The sequence below is a fragment of the Telmatherina bonti genome (genome assembly GCF_933228915.1).
Source record: "Telmatherina bonti genome assembly, chromosome: 10".
NCBI lineage: Eukaryota > Metazoa > Chordata > Actinopteri > Atheriniformes > Telmatherinidae > Telmatherina > Telmatherina bonti.
Window position 1 is genome coordinate 5,078,878 of NC_136628.1, and position 17,500 is coordinate 5,096,377.

General features: G+C 42.0%; 2 protein-coding genes across 2 annotated transcripts in view; one reads left to right on the plus strand and one right to left on the minus strand.

The window, feature by feature from the left end:
- The first annotated feature begins 8,663 nt into the window (after positions 1–8,663).
- Positions 8,664–17,500, plus strand: part of cadm1a (cell adhesion molecule 1a) — a 486,946-nt gene continuing 478,109 nt past the window's right edge. The window contains exon 1 of the mRNA XM_079248263.1: positions 8,664–8,798. Within this exon, the coding sequence (XP_079104389.1) occupies positions 8,726–8,798 (73 nt within the window). The 5' untranslated portion in view covers positions 8,664–8,725. The remainder of the gene's footprint in view (positions 8,799–17,500) is intronic.
- LOC306761476 (E3 SUMO-protein ligase ZBED1-like) overlaps positions 8,928–17,500 on the minus strand; it is a gene marked incomplete at its 3' end in the record, with an annotated part of 25,917 nt that continues 17,344 nt past the window's right edge. The window contains exon 4 of the mRNA XM_079247663.1: positions 8,928–9,089. Within this exon, the coding sequence (XP_079103789.1) occupies positions 8,928–9,089 (162 nt within the window). The remainder of the gene's footprint in view (positions 9,090–17,500) is intronic.

Here is a 17,500-nt window from a genome sequence, read left to right on the forward strand (position 1 = left end):
TTTCCTCGCTGTCAGACACTGGCCTGACACAGTCTTTCTGCCTGAGAGTGGATGAAGGTTATGCTCACACTTCTGGGGATTCTGATGCTGGCCAGCTGTCCATCCCAGCATTTGTTTGAAATACAAGATGCAGCATAACTTTCACTCTGTTTTACCATCTCAGCATCTGCTGTGATCCACAGTGCTCAGATTCTCTTTTGTCTTACCATGTTCGTGGAGGTGAGGGGTTAGGTAAAGGTCTGATAGGTAGCAGTCTCGCTTTGTCGATTAGTCAGACATTGATATTAATCTGTTCTTTCAATTTTTCTTTACAGCAAGAACCAGGCAGCCTATTTTTAGTTTGCCATCAGAGTCAGAGTATATGTTGTGGCAGCATTCCTCAGTTGTATTTTAAATATGAAAACATCTGAGTAGCAACATTGATAGACCCTCATCAAACTATAAAAGGCTTACATAAGTCAGCAAGAGAAAGTGCTCTTTGAGTGTGGAAGCTGTGAGGGGAACAAGTAGATGTACTGGTGCAGCATGTAGTATGGACACAAGACACTTAAAAGTAGTCTGGATTGTCTGATAGCGCAGCCCAAAACATCGGAATCTGTTGAGAACTTTGTTAAATCGTTTAATTAAAAGATAGACTCTTTAAGGTCCAGTGTGTAAGAACTACTGACATCTAGTGGTGAAGATTGGTGTAGCAAAGCTATAAATTCCAGACAAAGATGTTTTTATGTGTGAGTGGGTCCAGTGGGCTCAGATGCAGCCACGACTGCTGTACATGTTCAGGATACACCGTACATGTTCAGGATACACCGTACATGTTCAGGATACACCGTACATGTTCAGGATACACCGTACATGTTCAGGATACACCGTACATGTTCAGGATACACTGTATGTTCAGGATACACCGTACATGTTCAGGATACACCGTACATGTTCAGGATACACTGTATGTTCAGGATACACCGTACATGTTCAGGATACACCGTACATGTTCAGGATACACCGTACATGTTCAGGATACACCGTACATGTTCAGGATACACCGTACATGTTCAGGATGCATCACATATGTTCAGGATGGATTCGTTTTGATTGGATTACAATGAATTGGCCTAAATTGATTTTGTCTACGACGTGTTTGTTATGAATTGGCACAATACTAATATAGCTAATCGGAACTGAAGTGAATGTATCCTTTAACGTGCTGCTTATGCCAAACGGTTCTCTTGACCATGGCTATCCAAAGTCTGTCTCCACAGGCTGCTGTCCTGCGGGTTTTGGATTTTTCCTGCTGCAGCACCTGAATCCGATTAACAGATGTATGTGCAGAACTTGAGAAGCTGTTGATGCAGCAAACATGTAAAACCTGCAGGACTGTGGTCTTTGAGGACTGGAGCTGGAAACCCCTGCTCCGATCAAACAAAGCTGCTTCTGCAGTTTTAAAGCTTGTTTGTACATTTAAAGACACTGCAGTAAAACTGGTGGCAGCAACCATGCATGTGTGTTGACCCACAGTGAGGATGTATAAATGTTTCATTCTGGGAGAATTAAAACATAACAGGTATTTTAGTCGCATTTTTCCAACAGAAACAGTTTTCAGAGATAGATTAATTTTTTGTCATTGATCTTTGATTTGGTTTCTGCACCTTCTTCGGAAATGTCTCTGGTGGAGCAGCTGATGCAGGATTGGACATAATTCCACTCTTTACATGGCTGAAAACAAGGTTTACTTATCAGAAAAGTGCCTTAGCAAGAATAAAAGAACAGCATCCATCCATCAGCAGAAAGACTTAATTTTTTCCAGATATGATCACAGTTACCTGCAGTATTTACAGATCATTAACTCCAAGGTTTTTAAAAGTTGGATTAAATTAGGTGTTATTCAGCCAGTCAAGGAATACATTGAGATATTACATAAAATAGTCATTATGCCTCAGCTGCTATGGATGATTTATTTTTTATTTGATGCAACTGTACAGTGTGTCAGCTTGTTTTGATCTTTAAATTCCTTTCGGGGAGCAGTCAGTCAAGGCTGAGCTGGGGAATTAAGCAATAAGATAAAGCATCTAACTAAAAAAAATTATTGGTCCCATCAGCAAAACGTGATGAGAAGGAAGCCCATCTGGTAGACCATGAGAGGTATTATGCTTACTTGTTGTCATATATTTAAAGAAGTTGTGATCACTGTGGACCATGTGATGGACAGGCGACCTGTCCAGGGTGTCCCTGCCTCTCACCCAATGATGGCTGGGATAGGCCCCAGTTTTCCCTACAACTCTTAACTAGACTAAGTAAATAAAATGGATGGATGGATGGATGGATGGACGGACGGACGGACGGACGGACGGATGGACGGATGGATGGATGGATGGATGGACGGATGGATGGATGAGCCCTGCGTGTCCTCTTGTGGTTGGTGTGGTATTACATTGTTTCTGTTTGCTTTGCTGCTGGCTGGTTATCCAAGCTGTGGTCCCGGACCCCTAAAAAGAGCACCAGGGGTCTACAAGGTGCACAGACTATGTGTAATTGTTAAAATCAGGACTATGTAGACTGACGACTTGAGGCACATGGCTTTTCAGTAGTTACATGAAGGGGGTTCTTCAGGAAAAACGGTTGGGAAGCATTAAGAATGGTGAACATTTGGGCTGAAACATGTTTGAAACATCAGCTTTGCACAATAAAGTCATCACACATGTAGACATACAGAGGTTTTCTGCAGTTTTACCTTTTTGTTCCTGGATTCTATCTCTTGGGTTTTGAGGTATCCATGCGAGCAGTGACATGGCTAAATGATTAACCAGGTTATTGGTTGTCTGTAGATGAATTTGCTCCTTAATGCAGTGAAAGAGCTCAAAATGAACTTTCTGCTGGTTCACCAGTAAAACCTCATGTTGGACATTTCCAGGATTAGGCTCCAGCTTGCTCAGGATGGAAGGATTATATTTGGAAAGAAAACATTTCTGACCAAGCCCTATGTGAGGAAGTTTGAGGGACACCAAACTAATTCAGTTAGAAAACAGATGATTGTATGTTTCTTTGTATTTTTTTTCATTGAGGGGCAACAATAGTCCAAATTACAGAACTGGAATTCTTATTTATCAAAAGGTAACCAGTAAGGAAAAGAAGGACGACCTTTGATTGGTCATCAGAGGAAGGGACGGCGCGAGGTTGCTCCTTGTAGACCCCCTTTTTTCAACGTTTAGATGTAAAATCAGCTCTTTGAAGAGGCATTGGCACATTCAGGTTTAAAGGGTCCACACATCATTTTTCTGTTGAAGAAATACCTGCCGCTCTTCTCATCTTTGTTTCCAGGTTGCTGAGCAGCAATGCATTCATTTTTAGACATTTTGACCTGAGGTAGCAGGAGAACCACAGGACCCCATTAATTCCACAAGTAATGGCTGAATTCTTTACATTGTTGTGAGTCCAAGAAGCCTTGTAGTCATTTTGGATTAGGATTTTGCAGGGAATGGTATGCTTGTATTTCACTGGTTTGCTCTTTTCACAGTACAAAGATCCTCTATGTTTCTATTGGTTCTCTATACCCAGACATTGTATAACATTAAAAGTAGTAATGGATAGATTATGTGTGTGCTTATGTGCCTTGGTGGACTGCCTCTGTGGTTTTAGAGTTTCATATGACAATACTTTATGTTTAAATGCAAACCTTCATTTTCTTCAATAAAAGGTCTTTTTGCTTTAATTTTCATGAAATGTTTTTATATCCTTTCAACATCATGAAATCTTTATCCGGCTGCTATGTTTCTGCAGAGGATTCTTTTAATCTGACTTTATCAGGAAACTTCTGAAGCAGCTGTAAGATCTATTAGCAATGGGATTTATGGCTCTTTGAAGGGAGTCAGATCTTTGGGATCTGTTCATTTCAAAGAGCCGTTCACAAAACTGGCTCATTGTTATGGTTATTCACTTCTAAGACGCCAGCCTGGGTTTAATTCATTTTATCCCCTAAATAATCGCAAGGAAGAATGATGGGCTGAGATTTGGATTAGAATCATTTTCTAATTTAGATTTCCCACCAATATTTAAGTTTGAATTCTTCTGAAATATTTATGATAGCTTCTTTTGACATGGACAAGATTTTAGAGTCTGTCGTGGATTCATTGTAAAGATTCCACTGCCGTATCCCTCTGAGCTGACAGTGAGATCATCATTTACTCTTTTTATAGATTGTGTGTATGTGTGTAAAACTACTTTGACTGATGTTATTCATGCAACACCTAAACACTTAAAAATGCACATAAAAAAAAAAAAAAAGCGGCTGCAATCAAGTTCCAGCTTTTAGAGCAAAATTTCCACGTTTTTAACAACACAGAAAAACTCAAAACAAGATTTTAAACTTATATAACAAAGGCTTTTAATAAAAGTTAAAGGTGCTGTACAAATACTAAGTCGTTGGTCAGTAACGCCATTGAATTGTTTTAATTCACTGCCTGAACAAGAGTTTTATTTTGAAACCTGGGGCACCGGAACCTGATGTGTACATGTGGATGTTACAGATTGATGAGGTTGTTGTTGCCTGAGTAGCAGTCCTGAAACATGCAATGAAGAGAGACCAAGAGAGACAGAGAGAGAGAGAGAGAGAGGGCAAAAACAGAAAAAAAATGGCTCCCAATCAAACGTGACTTGGTTCCCATCATTTATGTTGTCCAAAAGATCCAGTTCGTTTGTGATTGTCACAACTCTAAGATGTATTCTTTCAGCTGGTGAGACTAATGGGCACCACTAAGACAAAGAACAGCAAAGTCGATATCAAATTCCAAACATTGTTGCATCACACAGATCAGCTTCAGTGAAGAAGCACATCTTTAGATGAAGCTCTTCACTTTGTCAGGAAAAAGGGGAAATGGGAATACTCACCGTGTTCAGTGGACTTGAAGTATGTTAATGACCATGCCCCCAGGGTATGTTGTGAGGAAAGTATGAGGTGTGGGGTTGGGCGCTGCCAGGGATATGCCTCATCAACAGCTCATTTTCTACTTTTCCTGGACTTGAGGGGCTGAGTATGGTGGCTCTGGAATTGCATCATCATCTTTGCAGAAGATGTTTTTGGGCTGCAAAGTGAGTCACGAGTGAAGACATAATGATTCCTCACTGTCTTGTTCATCATTGTTCATAAGAAGTAAGTGGTCTCATCACATAAGAGCACAACATGCCCCATACACTAAATTCTGGATCAATCATTTGTTTAAATATCAAATCTTTATTACTAACTAACTAAATTCCAACAAATGTGAAAACTAAGACCTAAAAGACCCCCATAAATCCCTTGTTTGTCTGTACCTAGTTATTCTGGTAAAATGGCCATGCAACACGAAGAGCATCAAGCATAGCATCCTGAAGATGAATGTATCAAAACACTGGAACTGATGCTTTGATTTCTGTCAATCAAATGATCAAATTAATACTTTTTTTAAACATTGTAAAAATACAGCGCAATTTGTTCATACTTTTATGAGTGTAAGGCAATAATTTGCCAAAACCAGCCACAGTGTACTCCTTCCAGTATTTCACCATCACATGATCATGGCAGCCAATCAGATGTCATGGTGTCATGACGATGTTGCTACCGTAGTGATGATGATGCCGTGTTTGATTCAGGTTTTTTAGCACTTTTATCACTGTATGATATATTATATTACATCTACCTTAAGATATTGAAATAATATCTGCACGGTTCTTTTCTATTTATTTAATCCCCTTACTAATATATTTTATTATGTTATAAACATTACTGTCTTGCATTCATATAAATGGGTTTGATTCATATTTAATATTGCTTTTACCAAAAGAATATCAGCAATAGATGTAAAAAAAAAAAAAAAAAACCTAAACAAAAAAAAATGTACCACCAACTAATCTGATGGACAGGAAAATGTTTATTGATTACCCGTCCTCAATATAAAACACAGTTTTTTTTTTTATTCATTTTTTTTTTTTATTGGTCCTCATCATCGCCTGATTTTAACAAAAACATGGATATAAAAGTATTTTGGCACATAGACTGCCCTGACTGTTGCACAGCATAACTTTAGAATAAAACGACACCTGCATGCAGCTACAAGACTGAACATGAATGAACATCAAGAGTTTTGTATCAGTGAAAAACAAATGTTTACCGGCTGGTTCATCTGTTGGTCACGTTGCCCTGACATCTGCAGACACTTTACCGACAAGCACTCCCAACATGTCGGATTGAATTAAACAAGTTAATCACGTTTGTGGCTTCATAGAAGCATTGGTAATGTGTTGCTATGGAAACGTGACTTGAAATACAATGATGCTTAAAGGAAGTGATGTGATGGCAGATGTGACTTGAAGAGTGTAAATGCAATCTTCAGACGGCATCATGGAACAATAAAATAGAAAAGTTTCCACGACTACAGGGATGAACACAGCACAGAACAATGAGTGTCACAGAAGTTGCCCCACTTAGCTCATGTTGTAACCCACCACACCAGCAGCAGCTGGGAGAGCAATGAAGAGGTGCTTTGCCCCACAACGCCCCTCCATACGTCCTATTTTTAAGCATTGCTTCTCCTGAAACAACACTTTTTCACTTCTATCTGCGCCTTGCAAGCATTCTCGTTTTTCCTAACAGCTGTTCCGGGATGGTCAGGCAGCTCTTCATGTCTGCTTTTATAGCCTTGCTATCTCTTCTCAAACCCGTTTGTAAAGCTGAACACCAAATTTCAATTGTTGAGGCTGAAAATGACGTGAAAGACACGACCCACAAGCACATCATTTGAGAACTTTATCACTCTTCAGCTTTCTTAATGAATGTTGAATAAAACAAAGGTTCAAAATAATGTCTGAAAATGGCAGAAAACTTTTTTATATTTTATCTTACAATTCATTTCATAGTAAAATTTAATACAATATCTGTCTTAGAGTAAAAGTTCAGGATAAATCCTGCATGTGGTGAAAATACACCACCTGTTGGCGAAAACTGGTTCTGCATTGCAGCTTTGCTAGTATAGAATTTTTATAGTTTTCATGCTTATAGTAAAGTACTATAATGTTCAATTATACTACATTTCGATTATGAGTGATATTCAACACATGAAACTGGTTAATAAAAATTAAGCATTTTCATTTATTTTAAATTGAATTATTGATAGAATGTATACATAAGTGCGTTAATATGCCTGGATGACAATATTTTAAACAGAAGTGTGGTCTGAATATGCAGATTTAACTGAGTTATTGTCCAAATATGCTTGCAAAGGAGAATTGATTCTTGGACATTTTATCTGGTAAAATATAAACCAATAAAAAGAAGTAAAACTGCACTTCTTAAGACGGCAGGCTAACTGGTTTCCATAGTAAAGAGACTTCTTGTTCCTTTGCAGTGATCAAGTTACATTCTTTCTTGCTTAATGAGAGATTGAGGCTGCAGACCAGCCAACACTACATCTTACCTGTAAATAATGTTTTCTGAGTTATTAACAGTAGCATTATTTTCCACACAAAGAACAGTGAAGAGTTTAAAAGTTGGTGGACCAATCAGCTGTAAGTGTAGCTGATACAGAGTCAGCCAAGCGGCAACCTCCGGCTGTTAAAAGTGAAGTGCATAAACCTGCAGTTCCCCCTTCATCCACTAGGGGCTGCAAAACAGAACAAATCCCCATAGACTCCCATGTTAAAAAGACCAACTTCACAGCAGAAATAAACATGTTTACAGCCTGGTTCAAAAATCCATTTTAGGTTTATAGGTCAGGTTTACCTTCATGACAACTGTGGGGGGAGTGAATTTTCTTCTAACTCGCCCGTTTAAAAGTAATTTAATCTCGAAGTTCGGCAAATTGAGGGGCGTGTCCTTTTGATTGACAGGTACCAATCTCCGGCTTCAAGTCAGAGGAACCGGTTTTTAGCTGGTTAACAATATGACTTAGCTTTAGCTCGCTTACCTCCATTAGCTGGTTAGCTACCGTTATCTCTGGGTTAGCTCGGTTAGCTTTTAGCTACAGAAAGCTCGGAGTTCGCTCGATGTCAATCATCCACCATGACGCTCACAGCGCCCCTCTCAGCTCCACCTCTTTGCCCATATTTGTATTTTCCGGGCAAGATGACGTGCATGCCAACGGTAGGAACCGTCCACCGAGCTTCAATTCAGCTCTGCAGAAACCTACGGGTGACGTCATGGAGGCTCCTGAGCGCACGCCCAGACTGCACACCCAGAGGGCACTCCCAGAGCACTAAGTATAAACTGTTTCATTTAAATACTGGTGAACAAGTGGGACATGATGGCAGAAAAGGGGAACAGCTGGATGGTGAATGGTCTGAGTGTTTTAAAACGATCTCTAGAAGGGGTGGAAGCTAGGGACGGGGGCTCTGAGCCCCCCACCCCCCGAAAATTTATTTCTGCCCCTGATACTCTGAAAGAGTTACATGTAAATGGATATGTCCTAGCTTATTGCTTTAATCAAATAAATAAATAAATAACATTCCACAGTACTACAAACAGATGTCATCTTTGCAGCTCAACGTTTAAATATTTCTCTTTTTGAGTTATTTTAAAAGGTCTCACTTGAAACTGCGTCCATTAGAAGTTGATGGCAGCTGGGAAGCAGAGGATTGTGGGGCTGGGTGAATCTGTGGAGGCCAGCAGCCTCCCTCCTCCTGCATCTCATTACCGGAGTCCCGCTGTAGGTGAAGCTGCCTCGCGCTGCCTCGCGCTGCCATACTGAAGCAGGTGTCCAACATGGCGAACACTGGCAGCGGCTCTCTCGCGACTATTCTCCTTTTATTCCTGTTTCAAGCGGCTCTTCGCAAAGGTAGGGTGTTATTATCCTTTCTAAACGGCATACGCTGCCAGTTCTCTGATTTCCACGGACGTGGATGTGGAGGAGTGGCGTTTTGTCGGTAAATGTGTGAAACGCGCGCGGCGCAGCATTTTGGATGTTTCACGCTGAGTAAGTGGAAAGACCTTTTCGTAAAGTTGAAATTCTGACTACAAACGGCGGATTTGCTTGGGTTTGGCTGAAGGCAGCACCCGGTGAATGCATGACTTTGGCCGGCTTGGACGCCTCGCGCGGAGTCGTCTCGCGCTTCACAGCTGGGAACTCCTGAATGGAAAACCGTGATGTGGAGGAAAACATCCATCCGTGTGCAGCTGCTGGGTGGGCTGGGGGTGCACACACTTTGTGGCATCATTTCACAGTTGTTGTAGCTCGGCATCTCCTGAACGGACCCTGCTGTAGATCTCAGGGAGCCGCGCGTGCGCCTGCATTATGCAGCAGCTCGTGGGGAAACTCCATCCGTAACTTTGTTCATTTATCAAGACGTGTCCACGTTCAGCATCCGTGAGTCTTAGATCCTAACTCAGAGACTGCAGACAGCAGGTAGCCTGACTGGATCAGTTCGGCGCAATGACAGTCCGCAAATCTGCGCTGTTTCCAGGTTTAATGGGAGTTTCTGTGCGCGTTCCTCCGGTCATCCATCTGCCACACAGCCAAAGAGCCGCTCTAGATCCCCGACTTGAGCTGAGCCTCTATCCAGACCTGCTAAGCTTGGTGTTTCCAGCTTGTGCAGAAGCCAGAGACGCACCTGCAGGGAGGAGACGCAACACCCATGTTCTCCTTCCAGCTTCTTCTGCTTCAGGATGTGTGTTTAGAAGACCGGAGATGGATTTGCATGAAAACATGAAAGATTTCCACGCGGCTGTGGTAATCTGACTTCCATGGTTTGCAGAAGCTGCAGATAAAGCTGCTGTGGCTGAAGACTGCGACAGGATTTTAAAGCTGATGTTGGAAACCTGCAGAATCACATGTTTAGTATCTGAGAGTGGATGGAGCCGTGTGTTGTTGGGAGCCGCAGAAAGGCACGTTTAGCTTGTTGTTTTTTATCTTTACCATTCACACAGTGAAGATGTGAAGAGATGTGCGTCGTTTCCACCGCCTGAAGCAGCCTCTGTTTACATCCAGTCAATTACATAATGAGGAACTTTCTACTGGGATGTATTCAGTGCAGGCCTATTTGTAGAAAGATCAAATTTTTCTGCAGAGTTCAAGCCTCCGAGACTGAGCTTGACAGAGAGGCAGATGTCCAGATTTGTCACATTGTGGATTATCCAAAAGGCTTAATCCAGTTTTATCCACTAAAATGAAGCTACAGTAATGTTGTTTTTCCTGTTTTGGCTTCCAACAAGTCAGTGTGGGAGTAAACAAGGCTCCTCTCTTTGGACAGAACAGTGCTCCTTTACCTTCATGGTAATGGCTCCACTGATTTCACACAAAGCTCAGGGTGCATTTGCACAAAGCATATTAATTATTTACCACCAGCTGCATACTGTAAGCTCACATTGTGCCGAGTATTTCAGGGTGTCCCCCCAATGCCCCCTCCACTTCGCTACAAATCCATGAAATTCATGATGCCTCTGTGTCCATCATCCTGGAGTTGCTATTGCGATTTTTGTCAAATATGAAACTGTATTCTACAGGTTGGAAAGCGAGAGCAACTCCCTCCATTGATCACACGTCGGGTTGATTTAGATAAACCAGTGGGAACGCGGCCAGGTGCTGTGAACGGAGAAACCTCTTCACAACAACTAAAATTAGATCGAGCTTGCTTAGGAAGATGTACTGCAGATGAAATGCATGTAAAAAAATCACTTTTACTTTTATGACATGTTGAGCTTTGACTGCTTAGACCAGAGCTGCCCAGTTGTGGCCCTTGAAGGCCACCGTCCTTCAAGTTTTAGATGTTTCTCGCTTCAAGACACCAAATGCTATTAAATGGATCATTAAGCACAACTAGACAAGCAGTTGTGGAAAGACATTTCACTTGAAAGAAGTGTGTTGGAGAAGGGACACGGCTGTACAGGCTCCAGAAGACCAGAACTGATCCCTGATTTGGACAAATCAAATCTCATAAATACAGATATGGATCATTTTAAAGAGAAGGATTGGCTAAAACAGCCATCATCTTTATTTCTAGAAACTCTGAAAACATAGTTTTCTTTATTCATGAAACAGCCTGTAATGCAGCTACATGCACAACTTGAACATGAAAGTAAAATTCTGATGAAGGCATATTTCAGTCAAAGTGAAGCATCTTGACCGAAACAAATCCTGATCTTGCAGACGTGTCAAGCTCCTGTTATAATTAATGTACCCATTAATGTGCAATTTAATCATCTTTATGCAATTCCTTTATAGAGGCATTAAGTTGGGTTGTAGTTGAGATGATGAGCTTAGAGCAGCAGGGGACGGCGCTTTACAGGTGTTATTAAAGAGTGCAAACACAGCACACTGACCGTAAGCTTAGCGGGGCTTGAAAAGCTGTCTGTCACTAACTGGAAGATGCATCACCCTTTATTCCTCTGGTGGAATGGTTAGATGTGCAGCTATTAGAAGCAGAAAAATCTTTTCTTCTTGTGACTTAATGACTTCCGTCTGACCTGCACAGTCCTGTCAGTTTGATCTTGGATGATGCTGGATAACAGCTTCAGTTCTGCCTCTCCTGTACATGTGATATTTGCATCATGTTTCCTGTTGATGGACACAGAAAATGTGAGTTGTTTGTTTGCATTGTGTGTACTCTTCAGTGTGAATAAGTATATCGTCACGGGACATAGAGAACGTTGAGTTTATACTGTCACACTGATCTACAGCCTCCTGGACATCTGGTTTAATATGGAATGCAAAGTTTTGTTTCACGTTTAGGTGGGCTCATGATTTGTATTTTGTATTCTGCACATGCCTGCTTTCCTGTGCGCTTGCTTACGGGTGCATTACTACACATGTAATCTGAAGGGTGCATGAACTGGCATCTTTACTCAAACTGTGATGATTGGTGGCTCAATCATGAGTGTGAACTAATGCAGGGACGGTGGGCTAAAGAGCTCATGATCCTAAAAAGGGAATATTTTCCCTTCCTGAATATTGATACTGTATGTTAAAGAGCTAAAAGGCTCTGTAACAATGAGGGTTTTATCTTCTCTGAACTTCTCTAAGAAGTCTGTTTCTTCTCTACGTGGATCCAAGAAGGGAGACATTTTTAGCCGTTCTAGTGGAACCACCAACAGTTGTGCTGCTGGACCTCAAATACTGTAGTCTAAGTCTGGATGAACAGTCCAGACAAAGAATCAAACACGAAGCCTGTAATTACTGACACTCTCTATCAGGACTGTGACGATATGCTTTTGTCCCAAATTTGATTCCGATGTTTTTGGGTGGCGATTCATATTCATATTGTCCCAGCCCTAGTAGACATGTAGTTACCTGTAGAGCAGTCATAGCAGCACCTGGATCCATGCACACATTAGTCTGGAAGAAGTCCGGCTGCTGACGGCATCGTGCAGGGTGTCTGTAAGGCTAGTGTTTATGGAAAATAGCATTGGTAGACTAGCGCTTAGCATGCATAAACAATCTAAATGAATAAAACAACCTTAACAAAAAGATCTGTGTATGACTACAAACTGACCAGAATCCATCCATCCATACTGACCAGAATACCTGCAGAAAATCCTTTTCTGGACCACATGAAACATCTTAACTTCCTCTTTATTCAGAATAAACTGGCTACGGAAAGTCTGGATGGACAAATAGTCCTTCTTCACTGCAAGAAATCTCGTCACTAGAAAGCTGCTTTTTCTGAAATAATGAAGATGAAATAACATGATTGTTTACATGTTTATGATGTTCGTTAATATCAGGACAGTAAGATTGATTTCTAATATAATTGGAAGTACAGAAGAGTTCAGAATGATCTGACTGCTTGTATTGATTGAAGAAAGAAGCAAAGTGCAGTGAGAACAAACGGAGGACGCAACACATCGTGACGCATCGTTGAATCGAATCAAATGAGATAATCGCAGGAGAATCGAATCATGAGACCAGTGAAGGTGCATGGCCCTGTTATGCAACAGCAGAAAATGCAGCGCTGCACTTCCAGTATTACATTTTAAATGTTTTTTTTTCCAACGCTTTGATAATTATCAATATCAATCAGTACGATTTATTATTTTATTATCTGATTTATTAGTTAATCACATCACATCTTTTCTTGGAGCGTTCCAGTAACAAGGACAAACATCCAGTTTTGTAAGCAGTGTGTTTTGGCTCAGAGTCAAGCCGTTAGGATCCCCGGTGATGGAGAACAGGTGTGGAAATGGACGTGCTCTCTGTCTGAACCCCTCCAGCAGCGTCTCCTGCTCTAATGAAGAACAATGGCTTTATTCCTGAAGGGAGGGAACCCCCAAGTGACCCATGTCCTCCTCCTCCTCCTGCCCTCACCAGTCCTGGAGTGACTCGGTTGGCAAGCCAACAGATGACTGCTGGGTCGCATCTGGCCTCCGTGCACTTAGTGTAATCGAAGAGAGAAAAAAGGTTTATGGCCGACTTGTTAGTGAGCCGCCAACTGATGGGATGTCAAGTAAGCACCCTTCAATTCCAAATCTCTTGAGGGATTGGGGAGGGGTGTTGAGGGGGTGGGCGTGGAAGCAATCTGCTGGTCTGAAACCAGCTTAAAGGCCAAGGTATCCAATTAGGCTACGCTCTGCAGCCTGACGACCAGACCAGGAAACTAGTGAAATGAGTCAATTTGACGTGATTATTTATGAATATTTATGTTCAGACTGACGTTATGATCATGTCTGGAAGGTGGAAAAGCAAACGCCAGTCATGCCGAGAAGTCGTGCCTTTGCAGAGATCTGCAGCAAGTGTGCACGGAACAAATCCAGACCTGTTTAAGTAAATCACATAAAGAGGAAGACTGAAAGGATTTGGCTTGTTTATTCAGGGATTAAAGGTGAAAACGTGCTGTGTGCTTCACACTTTTCTGCTCATATTCCTGCAGAGAAGTCTCCGCCTTGGAAAATGGCCGGTCTTTGGAGGCGGATCTGGACGTTAGTCTGAAAAACTTCAGGACGCTAAATGCTTCTCGTGAGGCTTTTAGAGTGACCTTTCTCTTTCCTGTAATCTGTGGGACAGGATGGGTTTATTCCCAGATGACAGACATTAATACCCCTGTAAGACCAGCCTTAACTGGTTTAACTCTGTGAAAGTTTGAATATCACGCCGTACATAATCACACCACGTGTGTGTTGCTTTCTGATAGAATAACAGGTTCATTTCAGCTGAAGGATTTCTGCCTTTGCTGTGTTTCGTTCTGCATACAGGATGGGAGCTTCCTCCCATTGACACTTTCTCGTCTGTCATCCTCAGAGATGTGAGCCTGGTAATGTTTTGAAGCTTTATACTAAATAAAACCAGTACAGCTGTCATGTCTGAGCAGGATTTACTCCATCTTTTTTTTTTTTTAAGTCATCTCTGTGAGCTCAAGCTTCACATTGTCTACATACAGGGATTGGCTGTTCTCTGCTACGTCATGCATGTAAATGCAGACGATTGGGCGCATCGGAAGAATCAGACTGAGGCGGTCTGATGGACTGCCAGTGTACTGTCTTTGGATTAACAGCTGTATAGGCTGGGAGTCTGAGCTGTGTCACTGTGTTGCTATCTTCTTGTATGGAGGGCTTTTCCCCTTCAGCTGACACACGCCACCAGGATTTAGATGAATCAGGAACGTACCACTGTTAAAGCAAACTCATCCCCCTCAGGGTTGTTTTGCTGCAGTTTGAGGACCTATTAGCATATCTGCAGGTAGATATGCTGATGCTGTGCTCAGTTATTTATTATAAAAAAATTTCTGAGGTGCGGAGTCAAAAATGACAAACATTGAAGGGATGGATGGAACAAACATCTGAAACCTCTCTTGTTTGTGAGTTATTCTGATAAATACTGCTGTTTTTCTTCTGTTTTGTGCAGCTAATGTCAGTGAATAAGGGCAAGAGTTGCTGAAATATTCCAGAGCTGCATGAAAAAAAGTATAGGGATATATAGGGAGCTCTGGTTCTTGCAGGTCAGCTTTGAGATGTGCTGAAAGTTTCCTGTGCAAGCAAATCCCTTTAATTACTGCTGTCAGTTGCTGTATTTAGACTTGTTTGGACTAAATCATCTCCGGTTATTATTTTCATGTTTAAATTATGTAACTTTTTTACTTTAAAACTCTGCGTCCCGGAGTTGTTCGATGACACTGTGACATCTATCGTACATTTCTGCTGCCCAATAACGTCCCGAGGCTGAAAATACACAACACAACATGATGTTTCGCTTCATGGTGAAACTGACTGTCTAGAACATGCAACGTTGCTGATTCAGCAGAGAATCACACGAAGATTAAAAGAGACAAAACAAGAGTCATGGTAAGATGGTCTTCTGCTGGCTGGAGAGAGCTGACAGGTCAGGTAGGATGCAGGATGGATTAGCATTGATTTACACCCAAACCAGGCCTGGTTATGGAGGACAAATGTTATTTCTTTCTCTGATATTAGTAAGAAACATAATCTGATCTCAGCTATCTGAAGCCCAAAGCCAACAGAGACATGCTGAAAAATCAGCCCTTAATGCAGTTTATTGTTTGATTCATACTGACACACATTAGCACCAAGTGCCACACCCATGGCATGCTAGCACCACTAGGAACACCTCAGCCTGCAGCAGCAAGCCATTACACAGGACACACAAACACAAAGCATGACGACATGTTTGGTACTGGGATGAGTGGGATGGTTTTCACAGATATTGTGGTTCATTTAAAATAACAGAATAATTCCAGAACAACATTGCACAGAGGGTCCAGCTGAAACCTGGCTGTTCAGGAAGACAGAAAGCAGCACTGTTAGGCACAAGTTGAACACAATTATCCAGCGTCTCATTCAGAAGTAGTCAACTGGAATGCACTCTGCCCAACACTGAAGTGTCAAATTATAATAATGCCATCACAGGGGGAAAAACCAGCCTGTTATTTGGCCTAAAAGACATCAAGTTGAAAGCAAAACGGCTCTGAAAGGAGCAGTTCTTCTCACAAAAAAGAAAATCCAATTGCTCCACGAAATGAAATTAGTTTGTACTTCATATCCTTCCAATATCCAGCTTCCAGTCAGAGGGAGTGCCCCCATTGTTCTTAAGTCGGTACAATTTTCCTCTGCATCATCCAACTAGGACACAAAGAAAATGAGACGGCGTGTTTTTGTGCGGTAGCTGTCTGGCATCAGTGCAGAAAATATCAGTCAAGACAGAGTTACAATAACTGAGACAAAGGACGGAGCTGAGCACAGTGGGGAAACATGATCCAGTTCCACAGGAGACAGTGGAACAGCCTGAAGGGTCTCATCAGGAGCAAATTCACTCAAATGTAATGCAAGCTGGAGTTCTATGCAGAGAAAGATGGGAGAAGCTGGATCAGTCATGCCTACTGTGCTGCCACAGCTCATGCATACCAGCATTGCATTCAGAAGAACATTTGTTTCTCCTACTATGATCACAACACAACAGCTGTATTGTTTATTTGCTTGAAAGCAAAAATAACCTGCACTGATTTCTTATTCATTCATTGTTGAGCCCAGCATTGTATCTATGAATGCAAGCAAAATGGGCCCAATTACAGCAAGTGATGCCTCCCCGTGACTCCACAGCTGAGCAAGATGATGAAGGCCTCAAACTGGGAGGAAAGGAGCCATCAAAGACCACTGATGGTTGTGTGAATTCAAACTAGAAAAGAAACTATTTCATGCTGTGATTAACGATGGTTCACTTGGGACTTGAGATTAGGTTAGTCAGCCATACAACCGGCGAGCAGCTTAACTGCCCACATTATCCCACATAGGAAGGACATCATTTCTCCACTCAAACCTGAAGCCGGAGAAGAATGGGAAAAGTGGTTTCCAACCAGAGGACAGCAGAGACACAAAGTTAAGGCCTCCACCCACCCAAACTCTGAGCCGGTAACACGTTACAAGCTCGACTTTGGATCTTTATTCAGCTCTTCTCAATGAGACGCTGCTCAGAGGCAGCCTGAGAGCCACACCAGGAAGCAGGGGAAAAACCTGACCTAGGTTACATAGAGGGGGGGCATTACTGGTTAGTTTAACTACTGGTGTTACACTGTCCCACCCGAACCTCAGTTAAACAGTCTTCCAGTCCTGAGTAGGGCTGCACAATTAATTGGATTTTGATCCTGATCATGATTTGGTGGCCGCAATTAAACAAACCTGATAGTCAACGATATTTACATTTAAACCGCAGCTCGGCTGCAGCGTCTCTGATCACACAACCAGCAGTCTGCCAACCACCAGGGGACGAACGCGTGGTTAAGGCTTCATTAAGCTGCCTAAATACCGAGCGCATATCCAGCCAGCCAGTTAAGTACTCGCTGGATTGGTCGGACATTTAAGGCATTTTTCCTGTTGGAGGTAAAACAGATTTCTTTGACTAAACAGCTGATCAAGGTGGCTAAAAAAATGCCAACATTTTTACAACACGTGGCATTAAAATACACGAACCCTGCCGCGGATAAAGTTGCTTGTTAAATATGAAATAAGCAGCTTCATTGTACAAAAAGCCGACATGGCCGCCCGCATTGATCCCTCCGGCTTCAGACAAAGCTTCTTGTGGAGGATGTAACGAGTGAGCGC